This window comes from Giraffa tippelskirchi, chromosome 10, assembly GCF_054371585.1.
Source record: "Giraffa tippelskirchi isolate mGirTip1 chromosome 10, T2T-mGirTip1v1.2.pri, whole genome shotgun sequence".
Classification (NCBI taxonomy): Eukaryota; Metazoa; Chordata; class Mammalia; order Artiodactyla; family Giraffidae; genus Giraffa; species Giraffa tippelskirchi.
This window is the reverse complement of record NC_137284.1, coordinates 59,606,563-59,627,523: the sequence shown is the minus strand read 5'-3', so window position 1 is coordinate 59,627,523 and position 20,961 is coordinate 59,606,563. Positions and strand designations below refer to the sequence as shown.

The following is a 20,961-nucleotide window of genomic DNA, read 5'->3' as shown; positions in this document are numbered from 1 at the left end:
ATTCCAGAAAACTCTCCTGAAAACTCTAGAGCCAGAATATCTCCTGACTTCAGGTCTGGCATCAAATGTCCTTTAATATTAAAGAGGTTTCTTAATAAATGAGGTCATCAAGGTTTCAGTTATTTATTGTACAATTTTAATTTTTTACTTATTTTAAATAAGAATGGACAGATAGTACAAGAGTTATAGTAAGTCAGAGGGGAAAAGACCCTGGCGCTGGGAAAGATTGAGGGCAAGAGGAGAAGGGGGCAACAGAGGATGAGATGCTTGGATGGCATCACTGACTCAATGGACATGAGTTTGAGCAAACTCTGAGAGTTGGTGATGAACAGGGAAACCTGGCATGCTGCAGTTCATGGGGTCGCAGAGTTGGACACAACTGAGCCAGTGAACAACAACAACAATACATAATATAATTATTATTGGGGACTTTAAATCTGTGGATAGTCCAGAAATTTTCATGGCAGAATCCAAATAAGCAACCTGTGCATATTATTAGGATAATTTCTAAAGTTTAATATTTTCTAAGTTCTGACTGTATATTGGGAGCTCTGGTGAGCACTTTATATATACGGTCTCTTTTAGCTTAGGTAAAAATCATGTGAGGTAAGTTCATATGATCTAAAAGTTAGCTTCCTCTTCTGAAAGTATGGAGAAAAATACAAGTACCTACTTGCTTTCTGATTGTGAGTACTAAATATGTTAATTCACCTCTTTCCCTTAGTTTGGCCTACCTCATAGTATTAAAGGAAAGTAGCTTTTATTATTACAGAATATTACTAAACAAGAAGAAAGCTATTCTTTGTCTTAATAGAACAGCCAGAATATAGGAAATGACAGTTTGTAATTCAAGACTAACATTTGAGAAGCTGAAATCAACTATATTTATTTCAAGTTTCTTATATCGAGAGCCTGAATTGGACATTGGTTTGGCTTAAAATATTCCTTTTGATATCTTTAGAGGGAAATTATTGATGAGACATTGAGGAGGAAAAAAGCTAAGTAAATGTCTAACAATGTGAGATATGGAATTTCATGAGAAATTTTAAATATGATTTCTCTAGAATATCTAATTATGGAGTGATGCAAAGAATGAAGTAGTTATGATTTCAAAGTACTTATTGAAAATGGAGTCAATATTTATTTTAGTTAAATGTAATGTTTTAGCATGCTCTAAAAATATCAGTAATACTGCAAATTAATATGGTTTTCCATATCCTATATAAGCAACCCACAAACAAGTCCAGGTATTTTGTCATATCTTCTCTATTCGAAAGAATATTGTTCTGTGTCTCTGCTTCCTCCTCTGTTCAAATAGAAATAGGACTGCCTAGGACTGTAATGATTAAATTAAACAATGTGAAAAAGATCTGTCAACTTTAAAACACTACAAACGCAAAATATTTTTCTCAGTTCTGGAAATGTTTCTTCTACCTGGGTACGTTGGCCGGGTGAGAAGGCTGGCAGGTCACTGGCAAGTTAGAGACAGATATGAGATTTGGCATGTTTTTCTTTTCTTTCTTTGTTCCTTTTTCCTATAATTGTGAATTGCCCTGCTGTCCCTTGGATCTGATTACATCGTAGATAAAATTCTGGGTCAAATGTATGTGGTGTTTTTAGATATAGCCTCTGTTACACTGAAAGCCTTTGAAGTCAGTAATAATGCTGTTCCCCAAAGCCAGGACTGTGACACGTCAACAAATCTCAAGTTGTTGTTCTGTTTCCCTTTCAAAAGACTCCCTCATTAAAGGTGTGCATATCCTTTTCCACCAAAATTAGACTTCCCGTTACCCTATCAAGCAGAATTCTTCATTAAAAATATGAACGTAGAAGAAATGCTGGCCAGCGAGGTTCTTGGAGACTTCCTGGGGGCCGTGAAAAATGTGTGGCAGCCAGAGCGCCTGAACGCCATAAACATCACATCGGCCCTTGACCGGGGCGGCCGAGTCCCACTGCCCATCAACGACATGAAGGAGGGGTAAGCGGACTTCATCTCATCGCCTTAAGTGTGGATTTTTAAATACGGTGATATTATCAAACTTAGTATAGATGGAAGAGGGCTTGTGGCATTTTTCTTTTTAATAAGCGATAGGTATTGTAGAGATGTGAAAAAAATAGCAATTTTCTGTATTGACAAAGAGGTTACATTAATGGTCTTTATATCTGGTGTTCCAGGTCCTTTGAAAGCTAATTGTAGATCAGGACTTGCATCATAAATTACAGTGCTAAGTCTTTTTTGTACCTTCCATAGAGAAGCTGATTATTTAGGGCCCCGAGTTTCAAAGGAAATTGATGCCCCAGTTATCAGCTGCAGAAGGACATACAGATTGCTGTAACTTTATTCTAGGAAACTATTTCTTCGCCTTTAACATTCTTTCCACCATGTGGCGATGATTGATGACTGGGGTGGATTTGAAACCCATTCCCAAAGCCTGGCCTTGTCACTCACAAGCTGGGTGACACTGGGCAAACTGCTGCACCCCTCTGGGCTTCAGCTTCCTCGTCTGCTCCAATGGGAACAACTTCGAGGTTGTTGTGAGGATTAAAGAGATGATGCATTTGAAAGGGACTTGCCTATTCTCAAGTCTTACAGATATAGAATGTGCCTTACACCCTTGTAGAGGTTATAAAACACTTATACCTGAGCACAATGACATACTGAATGCCCACAGTGATGGAATTTTGCTGTTTAATTTCTAATCTGCAAGTTGAGGCAGGTCTGCTTTTTTTAAAAAACTAAATCCTATAAAAGTATGGGATACAGAATAAATCACATTTTGCATAACATATCCTTTTCCAACTCCTCCTTTATCCATATTCTTGGTAACATTTATACAGAGGACATCTGGAATTAACTAGAATGTCTGGATTAATAAGAATCAAATCTAAGGGCAACTTCAAAGGAGAGCTTTGTTGGAAATAAAGAAAGAAATCCCAAATAGACATAGATAAGGTAGAGCAAGTAGTCAGAAAGGAGATGGAAGCATAAGCAACGACCTGTGAAGTCCAGCTTACAAATTTCAGAATTAAGGTGTTACAATGGTACAATAATGGATTTTTGAAGTCAGTCAAGCATACCTGCAAGTGTTCGGAGAATAATAGTTGCTTTATTTCTTGCCTGTCTGCTGGTTGGCTTTCTCTGTGAAAACAGAATTCTGGGCTTAACATTTTACTTCAGAGGTACAACATGGATCTTTTTCCCAGTGAGTAATTAAAGTAGAACCATAGGAGGAGATGAACAGGAGTATCTGCCCTGAAGACATTCTCCAAATGTGGAGTCTTTTAAGGAAATATTTATTGATTTGGCTCTATTGGGTCTTAGCTGTGTCACGTAGGATCTGTGGCTGCCGTGCACAGACTAGTTGTGGTGCCCGGGCTCAGTAGTTGGAGTGCATGGACTTCGTTTCTCCATGGCATATAGAATCTTAGTTCTCCCACCAGGGATCGAACCCACATCCCCTGCATTGCAAGGTAAATTCTTAACCAGTGGACTGCCCGGGAAGTCCCTGGAGTCTTTTCAACAGTTTCTTAAAGTAATGTGTTCCACAGTGATTGTTAAAACAATGACCAAAAGATGCTGGAGGAAGCAACATGGAAACCAGTCATTGGTAGAGTTTTCCGTAGTTGTGCTTTCTTCTGGACTCACCCCTTCCCTAATCAGTAGTGTAGGCACCACCCACAGAGGCACTTTCAGCCACCACTGGACTAAATTAAGGGCTTTCCTGGTGGCTCAGACTGTAACGAATCTGCCTGCAATGTGGGAGACCTGGGTTCGCTCCCTGAGTCGGAAGATCCCCTGGAGGAAGGCATGGCAACCCACTCCAGCATTCTTGCCTGGAGAATGTCCTTGGACAGGGGAGCCTGGTGGGCTACAGTCCATGGGGTTGCAAACAGTTGGATGTGACTGAGTGACTAAGCACAGCACAGAAACTAAATTGAGCTAACACCTCTCTAAACCAAACTCTGACTTAAAACGGTACGGTTCAAATGTGTCTAGCTTGAGAACTGCCAGTAGAGCTTTATTAAAAATATCCCTAGGTTCCTGGCCTCTGATCCCCCCTAGAGATTCTGGATCTTTTGAGTCTAGGGCTGGGCCTGAGCATGTGAGTCTAAATTAAGAACAGAATTTTTTGTCCTACAAGTACTTGTTGGAGAATCCAGTCATTAGCTGACTGACCCCCAGCACCTGCTAGTGGGAGGCATATGTTGTCAGTCCCGTGGCATTTATTTGGACCCTGTTGTCTCAGATCCCTTCCCAACTAGAAATGCTTTCCATGAGTTTTAATTTAATGTTAAGCTGTAACCTTTACAAAGTATTCATATGGTAAGTCATTTAAAATAGAATTTCTATAAATTGTACCCAATGCCAACTTTCTTACTCCAGTGTACCTATATGAGCACCAATGGAGTAAGATCCTACTTGAGTATAATTGCATAAGAAAAATTTGTCCCTGGAAATAATTTTGCATATTTTCTTTGGTTGTTATATAATGTCAAGGTAACAAAAATAGGTTTTGTTTTATTTTTTTTTACCCTATTTGCCTTAAATTTAGAATAAATTCAGTGCTTAACTCACTTCTTGTGCCTTCTTTCCTTTTTAATGGTGAATATCATGATTCTTAATTCACTTGTTGAACTTTTGAGGGGGCTTCCCTGGTGGCTCAGCAGTAAAGAATTCACCTGCAATGCAGGAGATGTGGGTTCAGTCCCTGGTCAGGAAGATCCCCTGGAGGAGGAAATGGCAACCCACTCCGGTATTCTTGCCCGAGAAATCCCACGGACAGAGGCGCCTGGTGGGCTGCAGTCCATGGTATCACAAAAGAATCGGATGTGACTTAGCATCTGAACAACAACATCATGATTCCTAATCCACTTATTAAACTTTTTGCGTCTGTACTTTCTTTTGAAAGTAACATGGCCTATAAATGTCATTAAAAATGAAATACGGGAAAGATCAAGGGTATGGTCAGAGATGCAAAGGAATTGCATCACTTTATTTTCTAAAATTTTATTTAAAAATATACTTCAGAAGTATTAAAAACTTACTGTGTTCTGCTTAATACTTTGAGTGAGTCTCAATCCGTGATTTTAAAAAATCTCCTTAAATTATTTCCTATTATGATGCATGGCAGCTACAATTTACTAACTGAAAATTTTTCCACATTAGTCAAACTCACAGCAGATGGCCAAGAGGAACTCTTCAGTAGTAGACCCTCAGAGTAAGCCTACAGCCCTTCCACAGCCCACAGTGCCATTAAATATCAGTCACCAGGAGTCCCTGCTACAGCGCCCAAGCTCCTCGTCCTTCTTGATGTGCATTTTTTTCCCCTCATTTCTGCAGACCTCACTGACAGCTTTTAAACTTCTTCTAAATCTAACAGAAACCAATGGTAAAGGTTTCCTTCAGCGTGAATAAGCTCCTGTAAAAAAAGCTGAACCTCCTGAAAAGATTCCCTTTCACTTTCCAGACCCATAACCCCAGGGCAACTGTGCTCTCTCTTTGGGTGTGGTCTCAGGGCTGCTTTTGCTCTTGACATTGAGCCAGAGACTAAGGATTCGTGGATGCATTTAGCCTGGGATAAAGCTGGTGGAAAGAAGAGCAGGTTCATATTTCAGTCTGGGCATGGCGTAGCTGCCAACTCAGGGTGAGTGATGTGGTGTAAACGGTGGTTATGAAGGGAATGATGGGGTGTGAGGATTAAAGAATATACTCACTTTTCATAAGAGATTGTCAAACCTCCCACTGTTTCCTCTGGTTACCAAAGCCCGTGGATCTAGCCTCAATCAGCAACAGAGAATCCTAGTTTATTCTCGAGACAATCTCACAGAGTGCTCTCTCTAATTAATTGTCTGCTTTTTGCCCTGTAAAGGGCTCAGAGAGAAGTTACGCTTGGAGAAGAAAATCTAAGTCAAAGGCTGCCAAGGACTCATCTGATGCAAGGCTGTGGTCCTGGGCCAGTTTGTAGTGCTCTGCTCAGTCAGTCCCCATCTTTGGTGATTTAAGGCAGTGGCACCCCACTCCAGTACTCTTGCCTGGAAAATCCCATGGACGGAGGAGCCTGGTAGGCTGCAGTCCATGGGGTCGCTGGGGGTCGGACACGACTGAGCAGCTTCACTTTCACTTTTCACTTTCATGCACTGGAGAAGGAAATGGCAGCCCACTCCAGTATTCTTGCCTGGAGAATCCCAGGGACGGGGGAGCCCGGTGGGCTGCCGTCTATGGGGTCGCACAGAGTCGGACACGACTGAAGCGACTTAGCAGCAGCAGCAAGATAGTCCTTTATTCTTAAATAATGTGCCTCCTGTAATTTTGATGCAACTATTCTTTCTTTTAGGGAATGAGGATATGAGATTGGAATTTTTGAGCCTTTAATAACAAAATTGGAAGCCAATATAAGCCCATTTTTATAAATATAAAAATAAGTCAATTGAAAAAATCCATGCAACTCTATGTCTATATGTCTTTAGTTTCTGTTCTTCTAAGTTCTAGGCATAGATTGATTTTTTTCTTCCATTGTTTAGCATTTAGTAAATATTTTTTTATGGGGGAATAATGTATTACTCTCTAGGGTACAGTGATTTAAAGAGTACAGTTGAAACATATACATTACCATATGTAAAATAGGTAGCCAGTGGGAATTTGCTCTCCGATTCAGGGAACTCAAAACCAGTGCTCTGTGACAGCCTAGAGGGATGGGATGGGGAGGGAGGGGACATATGTATACCTATGGCTGATTCATGTTGATAGATGGCAGAAACCATCACAAGATTATAAAGTGATTATCCTCCCATTAAAAATAAAATTAAATTTTAAAAATAAAGAGTATAGTCTATGCTCACATCTCTTAGGGACCAGAAAGTAATCAGATAATTAGAAAACAGTGTTGTATGTATCATAGTTAAGGTATTCATGGAAATGACTCCTCCCCCACTTCTGGTCCATGTCAGAGGGTTCATAGAGGAGATGAGGTTTAAAATATGAGTACAAATTAGCCATCCTAAAGGAAACTAGTCCTGAATATTCATTGGAAGGACTGATGCTGAAGCTGAAATTCCACCTGATTCCACTTCGGCCACCTGATGTGAAGAACTGACTCATTTGAAAAGACCCTGATGCTGGGAAAGATTGAAGGCGGGAGGAGAAGGGGAAGACAGAGGATGAAATGGTTGGATGGCATCACCGACTCAATGGACATGATTTTGAGTAAGCTCTGGGAGTTGCTAATGGACAGGGAAGCCTGGCGTGCTGCAGTCCATGGGGTCGCCAAGAGTTGGACATGACTGAGCGACTGAACTGAACTGAAATTAACAAAATAGCCAGCTCAAAAAATGATAAAGGGAGAGTTTGGGCAGAGGGAGCAGCTTGAGCAAAAGCCATTAGGTAGGAAGAAGCCTGGTGGATTTGGAAAGCTGCTTTGTGTGTGCAAATGGGGGACAGGGACCCACAAATAATAATGACCAAAGAGGCAAAGACCAGACCATGTTAAGACCTTGTACTCCAGGCAGAATTGTTTGGATTTTGTCTTGTGTAGCACTAGGGACCTTGCAAACAATCGTGTGTGTTAACATTTTCATTTTAGCAAGTAGGCCTGCTGAGCCCCACTGCACTGCATGAGCTAAAAGATTAGATCGAACCCAAATGCCTCCTTTCTTCAAGCAAGAAAATCCTCCCACAAAATCCCCCAGAAAGGTCTGAGTCTTGGGTGCCAGTTGATAAGATCATTCTTCCCTTCTTCAGTAAAGAGGAGTAACAAATAGTAGTAGAAGTAGAGTCTAGAAATGACCTTTATTCTTTATTTTTTATTCTGAATTAGATGCTTTATTTAGTTTTATGTCTTCTTTGTTTTTCATCTTGTTTTTTAATTGACTGATATGCACAGAACAGAGAAGTGGGGTCAAGGACAGAGGCAAGAATCAAAATGCATTTTTAAGAGCTCAGGAGTTCCCAGGCAGCATGTAATATAGCTGGACACTTTCTTCTCTAAACCGTCCTCTGTCTCTTACATACATAAAATCACGAATAAAATACATTCATTATTTGGACAACTAGGTAAAAAATATAATCATTGGATGTGTTTATCTGACTATTGCTGAAAAACAGGAGAGGTTTGACATAATTTTTTTTACCTGTAACATGGTTCTGCACTTTGTATGCGTAAAGACCATAGTAAATGGGTTTTACCTCAAGGGAAATTGAGTTCTTCAAATTGGAAGAAAAAAATTCTTCACAGGAGCAAGTTTTATTTAGACTGCTCAATTCCTAAGATTGTGAGTCACCACGTTTTGTTAACATTTGCTTGAGAGCCTTGTACTTGATAATACACTGCCATGTCATCTGTTTACATATGTTTTAAAGTTTGAAAGCATGGCTAAGATCATAAATGTAAAGATCATCCTCATTTCACTTCATAAAAATTTTGAATTTCTGCCTATCAAAAAGCTAGCCTGTCAAAATAGCTGTAAATCAAAAACTGCATATCAAATATCTAGGAAAAGAGCAGATTATGAAAAATATATTTTAGCATGTATAGCATGAAATTATAATTATTATACATGGCCTCATACAAATTTATTTTTTAAAAAACCAAGATGTTAAAACTTACTGGCTGTACAAAAAAACCCAATAAATACCTATTTTTTAACCTACAAGTCTAATCCAATATCTACTTCTCTTGAGTAGCCTGTTTGCAGTTTTTAAATTAACTTGTTTATTTTTCCAGTTTTGTTATAATTGATGATATAATGTTGGAAAAGTTTAAGGTGCACAGCAGATTCCCTGGTGGCTCAGACGGTAAAGTGTCTGCCCGTGATGCGGGAGACCCGGGTTCGATCCCTGGGTCAAGAAGATCCCCTGGAGAAGGAAATGGCAACCCACTCCAGTACTCTTGCCTAGAAAATTCCATGGATGGAGGAGCCTGGTGGGCTACAGTCCATGAGGTCGCAGAGTTGGACACGACTGATCGACTCCACTCACTCACTCACATGTTATGAAGTGATCACCACAATAACTTCAGATAACATCCATTACCTCACAGTTAGTTTTTATTTTCTTGTGATGAGAACTTGTAAGAACTACTTTCTTAGCAACTTTCAAATATACAAATGCTTCTATTTCTAAACCAGTATCATTCATGCTGCAAATAGACTCCCTGAGGACAGGGAGAGAGGCTGAGTTCCAGGCGAATAGTCAAGGGGCTGTTGCTTCACTCCCTGTGACTAGAACTGGGATGTTGGCTGTGGGTAGGAACAGAGTGGACAGGTGTCTATGAGAGTTCTCTCAGGGTAAATGTCAGAGACAGATGATAGGGAAAAGGACAGGAGTCAGTGATGTTGGAGCTTGAGCATCTGCCCTTGCCAATCACTGAGAGAGAAGAAGATGGAAGGGGCGACAGGTGGAGGTGGGATGGGGTGATGATGAGCTCAGTTTGGAACATGCTAAGTTTGTGAAGCTGCTGGATCATCCAAGTGGAGATGAAAGTAATTTGGCAGTATGTGTCAACTGTCATAAAAATGTTTCCACTTCTAGGCATCTCTTTTAAGATAGTAATGTTAAAGAATATGCACAGAGATCATCTTTACAGTATTATTTATAACATCAAAACATTAGAAGCAACTTATGTGGCCAACTCTGAAATAATTATGAATAAATCATGCACACTTAAAAATTATATTCCTATAAAAATGTAATTACAAAGACTATAAAATATGGAAAGTGCCTATGAGGAAAATGCTTATGATGCATTAAGTGAAAAAGTGGGATACAAAATTATATTTTGGAGATGATTACAATTAGGTTAAAATATATACACTTGAAAAGTATTCTGCAAGGTACATTGGAAAATGAAAATCATGATATTGGTAATAGAAATTAATTGTTTTTATTCCCAAGTTTTGTGTAATGTTTTTATATTGCTTTTATAATTTGAGGGAAAAAAAACATTTCAGAGCACCCAAAACTTATGCTTATACCTATTTATGTTATCTTGAAGTGAATTAATTAAAAATCTTACTAATTATAAATGCAAATCAATGTTATGTAAAAGCAAGAGGACTTTTAACAATTTTTGAAATATTTAATTTCTGTATTTACAAATATATTTCACAGTTATCAAGGAAAAATATGGTCTTTGCAAAGCAGCTAATAAGGGGATAGAAATTGGCTTTATATGAAGCTTAAAAGTAACAAGATGTTCTAAATAGAATATATTTCTCTTTTACAATTTTTATTACAGAGTAGTTGATTTACAATGTTGTATTAGTTTCAGGTATGCAGCAAAGTGAATCAGTTATACATATATGTATATCTGCTCTTTTTCAGATTCTTGTTCCACATAGGTCATTACAGAGTACTAAGTAGAGTGTCCTGTTCTATGCAGTAGATCCTTATTAGTTATCTATTTTTTATGTAGTAGTGTGTATATGTCAACTCCAATCTCCCAGTTTATGCCTTCTCCCACCCTCCACCCTTCACTTTCCCACCAGTAACTGTAAGTTTGTTTTCTATATCTGTAACTTTATTTCTGTTTTATTAGTAAGTTCATTTGTACCATTTTTCAGATTCTATGTATAAGTGATACCACATGATGTTTGTCTTTCTCTGTCTGACTTCACTCAAGTTTGACAATCTCTAGGTCCACCCATGTTGCTGCAGATGACATTATTTTGTTCTTTTTTAAGGATGAGCAATATTCCTGTAAATGGAATATATTTCTACTCACTAATCATGTGAATTCTTTACCAGTGGTTTCTTACATCTACTTTTTCTGAACTTATAAATTTTTAACTTGACATAATGCACAACCAGCTGAATCTGTGTAATTGTGCTCTGGGACACAGCTGTTAATTAAGGGTGTGGCTTCATAGTTACATAAATTTGAATTTTTGTGTCATGCTTTTATGTCATTTCATTAAAAAACAGCTTTATTGAGATATGATTTACATAATATACAATTCACCTATTTAAAGTATATATAACTCAATGTATTTTAGTTTATTAACAAAGTTGTACAATCATTACCACAGTCAATTTTAGAACATTTTTATCCTTCTAACACTCCCTTCTTACACCCATTAGCAGTCACCACCACTACAACCCCCAACCCTAGGCAACCATAATTTATTTACTTGCTATCTCTATGAATTTGCCTATTCTGGACATTTCATATCAATGGAATCATACAATATGTGGTCCTTTGGGACCAACATCTTTCACTTAGCATATTGCTCTCAAGGGTCATCCATGTTGTAGTATGTACAGTACTTCATTGTTTTTTATGGCTGAGTAATATTATATGGATATTTTACTTTTTATCCATTTGATGGTTGATGAGTACTTGAATTGTTTCTACTTATCGACTATTACAAAGAATGTTGCTATGAACTTTTATGTACAAGATTTTTGATAGATGTATTTAAATTTCTCTTAGAGTATGTACTTAGGAATGAAATGGCTACATCATATAGTCACTCTGTATTTAATCTTTTGAGGAACTTCCAGGGTGTTTTCCAAAGTGGTTGCACCATTTTACATTCCCACCAGTAGAGTAGGAGAATTCTAATTTCTCTACATCCTGGGCAGCACTTCCTAGTGTCTGTATTTTTCATCATAGCCATTCTAATGGCTGTAAAGTGCTATCTCATTGTGGTTTTGATGTCTATTTTGCTGATGATAATGATGTTGAACATTTTTTCATGCACTTATTGGACATTTGTATATCTTCTTTGGAGACATATATATTGAGATCCTTTGTCATTTTAAAATTGGGTTATTTGTCGTTTTGTTATGGAGTTGTTAGAGTCTTCCATATGTTGTAGGTGTAAGTCCCTTATTAGATGTATGATTTGTAAATATTTTCTTTCATTTTGTGGGTTGCCTTTTCACTTTTTTGATGATGCCCTTTGAAGCACAAAGTTTTAAATTTTGATAAAATGCAATTTTAACTAAAAACTACTGCCTAATCCAAGGTCATTAAAATTTGTTCCTGCTTTCTTCTCAGGGCTTAATTGTTTTGGCCCTTACATTAAGTTTTTGATTTTTTTTTTTTTGAGTCAGGTTTTTATATGGTGTGAGGTAGGGGTCCAGTTTCTTGCTTTTGCATGTGGATATCCAGTTGTTCTAAAGTACCATTGTAAAGACTGTTCTTTCCCTCATTGAATTGTCTTGGCACCTGTGACAAAATCAATTTGCTAAAGATTTTATTTTTGGACTCTGAATTCTAGTCCATTGATCTACATGCCAAGCCTTATTATAGAGCCACACTCTCTTTATTGCTATTGCTTTGTAGTAAGTTTTGAAAATGGTAATTGTGAGTCTTCCAACTGTGTTCTTCTTTTTCAAGAATTTTGTGTGTGTGCGTCACTTGAATTGTCATATGAATTTTAGGATCAGTTTGTCAATTTCTGTAAAAAAGATGGCAGGAATTTTGACGGGTTTATTCCATTTTACAAGTAATTATAGCAGTGTCATTAAGAAAAGAAATAAAATTTATTTAGAGTAATTTTCTGGTTTTCCCTTTTCTTTTGAAAAGACCTTTGAAATTCCTAGCTGCTCAAGCTGCTCCAAGATTACTTAAACACTGTTATCTCTGTCGTCTCTTTTATTGTGAAACTCTTATTGGTCAGTTAAATTGGCAAATCTAGTTGCCAAGATACATATCAAGAAAATAAATTTTGTTTGCCTAATTTGTGTTTACCAAACAGTAGTTTTTCTCTTACGTTAGCTTCTTAGATAAAAATTTAGAGACATTGTATTGAGGAACCTAACAGTAGGGGGTCTGTGCAGTAGAAAAGCCTCAAAGATAGAACTGTTAGAAAGACTAGATCTGCCTGCAGTTCCACACCTCAGGATGTAATATCACAGTCTTATTAAAATGAAATTCGATGAAGAATTATTACTGATAATTATCTTAGTGATAATATTATTTAAACAATTTAAGAATATTTCGAATGGAGTCTATCAAATCTAATCAAAATATGATATAGGGTGAAAAAATTTTAGAAAGGAACCGAGTCAAGAGAGTGTCTGTACACCAAAGCACTCAGTAAATATTGGTTGAATAAAGGAAAGAATGAAAAGAAGCCCCTACATGAATCACTGCTTTTAAAGCCCAGGCCCCTACCTTAGGGATGATTCTAGATAATCCCTCAATTCAAAAGGATAAATCCTGCTTTCAGGGTAGATTTATTTCAGTGTTTCCAATTTTCTTAAAGGATAACCTGAGAGTTTCACATTTTTGCAGCGTTTATGTCATGGTTGGTGCCGACGTCCCATTTTCTTCTTGTTTACGAGAAGTTGAAAATCCACAGAATCAATTGAGATGCAGTCAAGAAATGGAGCCTGTAATAACATGTGATAAAAAATTCCGTACTCAATTTTACATTGACTGGTGCAAAATTTCATTGGTGAGTTTTGATTTTGTTTTTGCAACTGTAACTAGAAGTGATGTGGCCGAAAATAGCATTTGACTAAAACCTGAACTGCTTTCAGGAACAAATCCTGGGTTTACTTTGTTAACTGCAGTTGACTTCCCTTGACTTTTAAGGATTTAGTGAGACCGTTGACAGTGCATCCATTTAAGAAATTGTACCTCCACTTCCGTACTCAGTCTACTCTTGATTAGTTGTTGGGGCCGGATTAGCTTGGCAGGTGGTCTGAATGATCCTCCGGACATCCAGGTGGCTACTAAGTCAAGTTTTGGAGTCAGTGTAACATGGGCAGGAAGCCTCAAATATCCTGCCTTGTCCCACCTTGGAAGGCGAGACTGGAGTGCAATGATAAATCTGAAAATAAAGCAGAATTGTGCTATGATTCGGTGTCCTGGAAACTCATTGTCAGGAAAGACCAAGGAATAAAGGGAAAAAAAGAGGAAAGTTAGAATCTTACCCAGAGCCCCTTAAGTATTAATTTTTTTCCAAATCACTTTTTAAAGACTCAGGAACTTTTCAAAGAGTTAGGAACATATGAGTAAGATTTCATATGTATGTCAGATACATATGATATGGTACATATAATTTCTATTATATTTTTGATTCTCCTTTCTGGAAGTTAGGAATGTTGGTTTACTTCTTTAGTGACCTTTAGATTTAACTTCAGTCCACTCTTAATGATTGGTGGTGAGTTAGGTCTAAGTTTAAAGTTGACATTTGGACAAAGTTATTGACACATAAACACAACTGTCACTTGATGTCTTAGAAAACCAGCTGCAGGCGCCTGTCCCAGATCCAGGACGGGAGAACACCCTGCTCACACTGAAGCGCTTAGCACCCGTGGCCCTACGCCCCAGAGTCCTCTTTCCACGTCACATGTGCCTTAGGAAAACTTTCTCTGTTTTCTCAAATTCAGTCAAAGTATCCGGATGCTGTGTGGTTTATGTGTTCTATTCGATGAATGTTGAATTTACAAAGCTCAATGTTTTGGCCATGTGCTAATCATAGAAGAGCACAAAAGATGGAGTGGCTGCGGTCGTAACTTAAATAGATGCCTCTTACTAGAGCAGTAGACGGAGAGCCCTGGTGATGCCATTTTACCTGTGCTTGAGCTGTACACTATTCAGGTTTAGGAAAAGTATCTAATTTCTAAAGGTTTGAAAATGACATGCTTTGAAGACTGCATTTTCTGTGGTTGAGACTGCAGAAAAAGAAAGGTTGGGAATTTTTGTTTTTTTTCTTTCGCATGTTTGTATGTATAAGTTACATCTTACCACAGAAGATTTCAGGATGCTTGAATAAGAGTCAGATAATAAGCATAATAGAGCAGATATAAAAGAACTGGAAAATCAGGACCTGCACTTAATCAAAACAGAAAGCCCTAAGGTCAGCTTTGACAATAAGCCTCCTAATGTCCCTGGTAAAATAAGAAAGTTAATTTGTTATTTAGTTCTCATTCTTAAAGGAGGAAGAGCACCAGTTTCTTGGAAGAAGATAAAAGTTTTTACTAGCACTGTATCGTTAGCAAAATTCTTCAAGTGGTGTTTAAGGGCGAGGATACTGAAAAATGCGGCAGATAATTCTCCCCAGCGTTTTTTAAGGCAGGGAACAAATGTAGTAACAAATTTCACATGGCTATTTTATTGTGTCCTTCCATAAAACCCTTAGCATAATTAAATGCAGCTCAGTGAAAGCAATTCAGTTAATGTGGAGGTAAATTAATATAGTACAAGTGTTGTACATTTTTTGAGCCTGGGATAGAATTTAATGAAGCGATAGCATTGAATGTTCCTTAAACTATTTTTAAGGCAAATAGTGTATTTTTCCTAAAAATGACTTCTTTCTGCTGGGTAGCAGAGGATCAAAGTTGTAGGCATTTAGAAACTGTCTCTCTCCCTTTCTTTTTTTTCTCCCTTTCACTAACCTTAGAAACCATACCTACATACTGTTTATCAGTCACTTGATGGTTTGTTGACATTTGCACTTGAGATTTGTCACTAGGAAACAAAAAGTATGCATAGTCACGTGGAGGATTTTTGCTTTGGGGGAAGTAAAGTGAAAAAGAACAATCATACATGTGTACACATTTTTTGTGTACGTATATATGTATGTATATATGTGGTAGGAAAGACCTAGAAAGGCCAATATAACCTTTTAACTTGTTACTTTCATTCATTACTTCTTCCTAGGTTCCATAAATAATTGCAAGTTCAAGGTGATAAAGTAATCAGGAAAGGTTGCTTTTTAGAAATTAGTCTGTCTTGGTATGTCTAGATCTTAAGCTGTCATAATATTTGCAACTATTAATTTCATGTGTAATTATCTTCTTTTGTATCAGGTTGATAAAACAAAGCAAGTGTCCACCTATCAGGAAGTGATTCGTGGAGAAGGGATTTTGCCTGATGGTGGAGAGTACAAACCCCCTTCTGATTCTTTGAAAAGCAGAGACTATTACACGGATTTCCTAATTACACTGGCTGTGCCCTCGGCAGTAGCATTGGTCCTTTTTCTAATACTTGCTTATATCATGTGCTGCCGACGGGAAGGAGTGTGAGTACTTTAAAACACTAATAAAAAATTATAGAACTTCTAAGATATTATATAAGATTCCATTAAAACCCAAGTTTCATTTAGTTCATAAAACACCTTATAAATGAAATTATGCTCAAGTCAAATACAGTACTTTATTCCTTTCAAATGAATTAAAATAGTGTTGAGTCTAGTGAAACTAAAGGTTATAATTATTATATTCAAAAATGATTAAGGCTAAATGTAAACTCATACTGCCAAACAGTCCCAAGGATAATTGAGGCTAGGTATTTTGGTTATATAAGCTGTCCTGTGTAAGCAGAGACTGCGGAACCTATTGACATGGTAATTGCACTTTAAATAAATTGTCTCAGTCTCAGTTTGATCAGAAATGATGGTCAGATTTCTTCTTGCAATTTTTCTGGATGTCAAGCAGGGCAGTACAACCTAAATGTTTAAAAGTACATATGTAGATATATATAAACTTAGGAGTAAATTAATGAAAATAAAATGATAATTTGAGCAATGAGTCTTCATTTCATGAATAGTTAGTGCTTTCAGGACATCTGTGTCAATTAAAATAATCTCCCGAGATTATCTGAAAGTCAGGGTGACAAAGCAAATGATAAAATATTAATAAAGCAGCAAGTAACAAATTCTTCCATTTTTTCATGTAGCCTGATTTCATTATGTCATAGAATTTATTTCCAAGAGCTTGATTCTTAATCTCCATTTTTTGCCATTTTTTTTCTGTGTTTCTCATCAGTATTCCATTTCTGTATGTGTACTCATCCAAGTAATGTCATAAACCTGGTGGCAAATGCTGCCTGGTTGCATTTAATAGTAACAATGTCAGCATTTCCACCTCATGCGAGATCCATGAGCATATAGTCTTAATGTTCCAAATTTCAATGCTATTATTTAATTCATAAATTTTGTTTTGTTTCTAGGGAAAAGAGAAACATGCAAACACCAGAGTAAGTGTCTTCTTTCCTGTTATTTTCTTTGTCATTTCTTTTTCATGTCTCAGTTGCTCATCGTGCGCCATACATGTATGTCATGCTTTTTTTTCATTCATCATCTTTCATAGTTTATTTCATAAATGTGAAAGCTGCTTTCTAAATAGAGAAATTTAGGAGGGGTAGAGAATAAAAAGGGTGTGAAAACTAAGATTATATAGGTAAAAATTAAACCTAAAATATTTCAGATTCAGAATATTAACTTGCCATTTATATTATGTGATTTCCCAATCTGCATTTCTATAAACCAGAGAACAGATGAAAAGACCTTTCATACACGTATTCCTGAATCTACAGTAATAACCTACCATAAAATGAAACTTATGTGAGTATGTATAAATGCCCCATCAGAAGCAACAGTATAAAAGCTATGGTAGTTTTATCTTAATCATAGAGATTAAATAGAATAGTAGTTTGCTACCTAGGGCTGTAATATTAACACAGTGCTTTATAGCTTAGTTTAACGAGAAATAACGTTTATTTAAAAGTTAGTTTCTAATTTTCAGTTTTGTTATGTTAAAAGTATGTGAAACTTATCTTTTTCTGAAATAACTTATAGAATGCCCAAAGTACAATAATGTCTTCTTATTTAAAAAAAAAAAAAAGATTTTGTAACTTTTTCAAACTGATAATCTGGAACTAATATGTGATTTTAAATCTGTGTTGTTTTATTTCTTTTTGACCTAGCATCCAGCTGGTTCATCATAGTGCTATTCAGAAATCTACCAAAGAGCTTCGTGACATGTCCAAGAATAGAGAGATAGCATGGCCCCTGTCCACACTTCCTGTATTTCACCCTGTGACTGGGGAAATCATACCCCCTCTACACACAGACAATTATGAGAGCACCAATATGCCGTTGATGCAAACGCAGCAGTAAGTGTCCACTTGGAACCATCATTATTAATGCATGAATGTGTCTGCTTAATGTCTTTCAAGACCAGAGCTCTACATTATGGTTGCATTTGTTTATTTGTTTGTTTATAACTGGAGAAGAAAAGTAGCCAAAGAACACTGATAGTGTAGATCCTAATGCCACGGCAAATACATAAAATTACTTTGAGAAAATATTTTTTTTCCCCTCACTAATCTAAACAAGATGACATTCACCTTAATGTTAGCACAACAAATGAACTCACATATGCTTGCTCAAAGATGAGTTAATTGTGAAAAGAGAGGCATATCCTAAAGCATAGCAAATTGATCATTTTTTAAAGCTATTATTATTAGAATTATTTGGTTCTGTTCACCTGTTTTTTAATGTTATTACCAGAGAGCTATTTAATCTAAATTTTTTGCCTCAGGGTATTTAAGGTTTTTTTTTTTTTTAATGATTTGCTTATATATCAAAATGAGTAGTTCCAATTTTGGCTGTAAAGACACTCTATTAGTACAGACCTTCTCTGTTGTGCTAGAAGGAGTGTGGTCAGAAAGCTTGGAGGAGGCCTTTGTAAGGGGTAGGTGTAGAGGAAATTAGTTGAGGAGATTGCCCAGTTGTTCCTGAGAACCCATTATATGTCTAGAAACTCCGTTTTAGTGTAAAGAAATTGTAGGTGGAAGTGTCATTTATTTCAAAGAACATGACTCTTACTTTTTTAAACATATGTTAAAATGGGTTAAATTCAGTTTCCCTAAGGAAGTCACAGTTTGCTTTTGAGAGTCTTCTCTTTTTCAGTTGACTTTTGTAAATAGAATAAATATATCTATCCCTCCCACCCCCAACACACAGACATACGTACATACGGAGATACTACATAAATGTTAGGATATGATATAAAGGTAACCTCTTACTGATTAGAGATTTATTTGGACAGCATATTGGGTACATTTTTACTTTGCAAATGCTTGTTTTACAGCCATGTAAATGACATGTGGTAATTTGAAGATTAAACAGTAATTAGAATAGTGATTAATATGAGTAGTATAGACAGACTATAAATTTGTCCAAAAGACTTTGACCATCTAAAAGTATTATGAAAGTGTGCCTTGCTAGCTCAGTCAGCAGAGCATGAAGCTCTTAAGAGTATTATGAGTATTTTCCTGAAGTCCGCTAGCAGTGTGCAGTTAATGTTGAATAGGCCAAGGTATGTATTGGTGTGTATGTGTGTGTGTGTGGGTGGGTGCGAGTAACTGATTCAATCTATTAGCAGTAGGGAAAATGGCATATATTTAAAAGTTTGAGTTTTGGAAACAATATTCTATCAAGGATATAAATATTAAAGTTTCACAAAATCGAGTTGTACTGAATGGAACTGATGGATTTTTATGTCCTCAAATGGTTAGTGGGGTCACTGTGAAATCTCTTTGCCAGGATTATTAGAAACCGTTGAGAAAAATTAGGAAATTCAAGAATGTTGAATTTTACAGTATTCAAGAATATTGTCATAGTTCACAATTTTGTAATCTCTCCTGTCTTTCTTAGATGAAAATTATGAACAGCTGTATCATTCATTTTCAAACTGAAAAGAATTGAAGAATTCTTTAAAGTTTCCATTTCTCACATTCAAAGGTTGATATATATCTGCAAAAAAGAAACAATCAAATAAATTTGGGAAACAGGACTTTTTGTTTTTTGGTTTAAGCTGGGGGAGTTCTCAGAGCCTTTAGTGTGTTGATATGCCCTGTGAATCCACGGGAAAAGGTCAAAAGAGGTAACTATCTAAGGAACGAAGTTGGGAATCATCTACTGACAAAATAACAATGCTTTCAAATTTTAGAAGAGAAGAATATTCATTATAATGAGTAGGGGAAATTGAATATGATTTCACAATAAGTCAGTAAAACTTTAAGGGAGGATAAAAGGCTGGGTCATTTTTTTAGATGTGCTTTCTAATTATATATGTTTAGAATAAGGATAACTCCTTAAGCTTTATTTTGATTCTCTGTGATTAGGATTTGGCAATGTTGCTAATACCCAAGCAAAATAAAATTTTCTATCTAGTTTATAACTAAATGCATCTTCCTGGTCCTTCCATAACCCCATCGAGACTGTCATTATGTTTATCAGATCTCTCTATTTGCAAATGCAATAGATTATTTTATTGAACTTGCAACAATTTGACCATACATGTATTTTTAAGTCCAGAAAACCTTTATATTATTCGGATTTCTGCTAATGGAAAAAGTCCATTAACTAGCACTTCTATATAAATAGGGTACATAGATAATTGATGATGTTCACAATGATTATTCTGAGGCACTGAAAGATCATCAAGTGCGTCTGACTCATCAGAGGAAAATTAAATTACATTCGATGTAGTTTCAGTGTTGAGTGTATATTATCTTTCTTTTATTCTTGGAAATGGATAATATGTGCATGGTCTCTATGGTAACTCTCTATAAGCCAGAATATGTGATTAACCTCATTTTCCAACCATGCCAGAAAATAGGGAATTTATTGTATCAGGTTCATCACAATTGTCCTTTACGTGAATCCAGCTTTTGCTCCTAACCTGTTTTTGAAGGTTTGTTTCAGCTTAGGTACACACACAGATAAATATTTTGGTCACTGGGATCAAACTGAAATCTCAGTGTTAAAATGAGATATTATGTTTGATGAGGCATTACAGAACTTGATAACCAGGGATATATATCCTTGGATAGTGCCGCCTGGTATTCATTAAACTCATTCTAAAAGGGCGTGAGTTTCATCTTCACGTAGGCATACTAACTGTACTGAATTTATTGTTCATAATGTGGATAGCGACATCATTTTGTGTTTATTCTTCAGATTTGACATCAGAAATATTTAGGCATAAGATAGGGTTGCAAATTTATGTTGACTTCTAAGCAAGGCTCAAGAACATTCAAAGCTTTTCTTCAGAGCTGCATAGAAACCTGTTTGGGTCTTTTAAACAAGTCAATCTGATGTATAGCGAACCTTGTAACAGTGCGGTCTAGAGAACACTGTGTAATGGGAGGCTGCCACAGGTATATATCAATTACACAACCTTGTTTTTGGTAGAATGCTCCATATGACTCCAGACTG

At 36.6% G+C, this 20,961-nt stretch overlaps 1 protein-coding gene across 14 annotated transcripts in view; it reads left to right on the top strand.

Moving 5' to 3' along the window:
- Positions 1 to 20,961, top strand: part of SGCE (sarcoglycan epsilon) — a 79,656-nt gene that overhangs the window by 46,407 nt on the left and 12,288 nt on the right. For 6 of the 14 annotated variants that reach the window (XM_081531499.1, XM_081531496.1, XM_081531502.1 and 3 more), the window contains 5 exons: positions 1,780 to 1,978; positions 13,239 to 13,401; positions 15,764 to 15,975; positions 16,905 to 16,931; positions 17,661 to 17,849. In XM_081531499.1, coding sequence (XP_081387625.1) covers positions 1,780 to 1,978; positions 13,239 to 13,401; positions 15,764 to 15,975; positions 16,905 to 16,931; positions 17,661 to 17,849 — 790 coding nt within the window. Of the gene's footprint in view, positions 1 to 1,779; positions 1,979 to 13,238; positions 13,402 to 15,763; positions 15,976 to 16,904; positions 16,932 to 17,224; positions 17,299 to 17,660; positions 19,903 to 20,961 lie in introns of those variants that run through there. The other 8 variants (XR_014066081.1, XR_014066082.1, XR_014066083.1 and 5 more) reach the window with 4 other exon arrangements.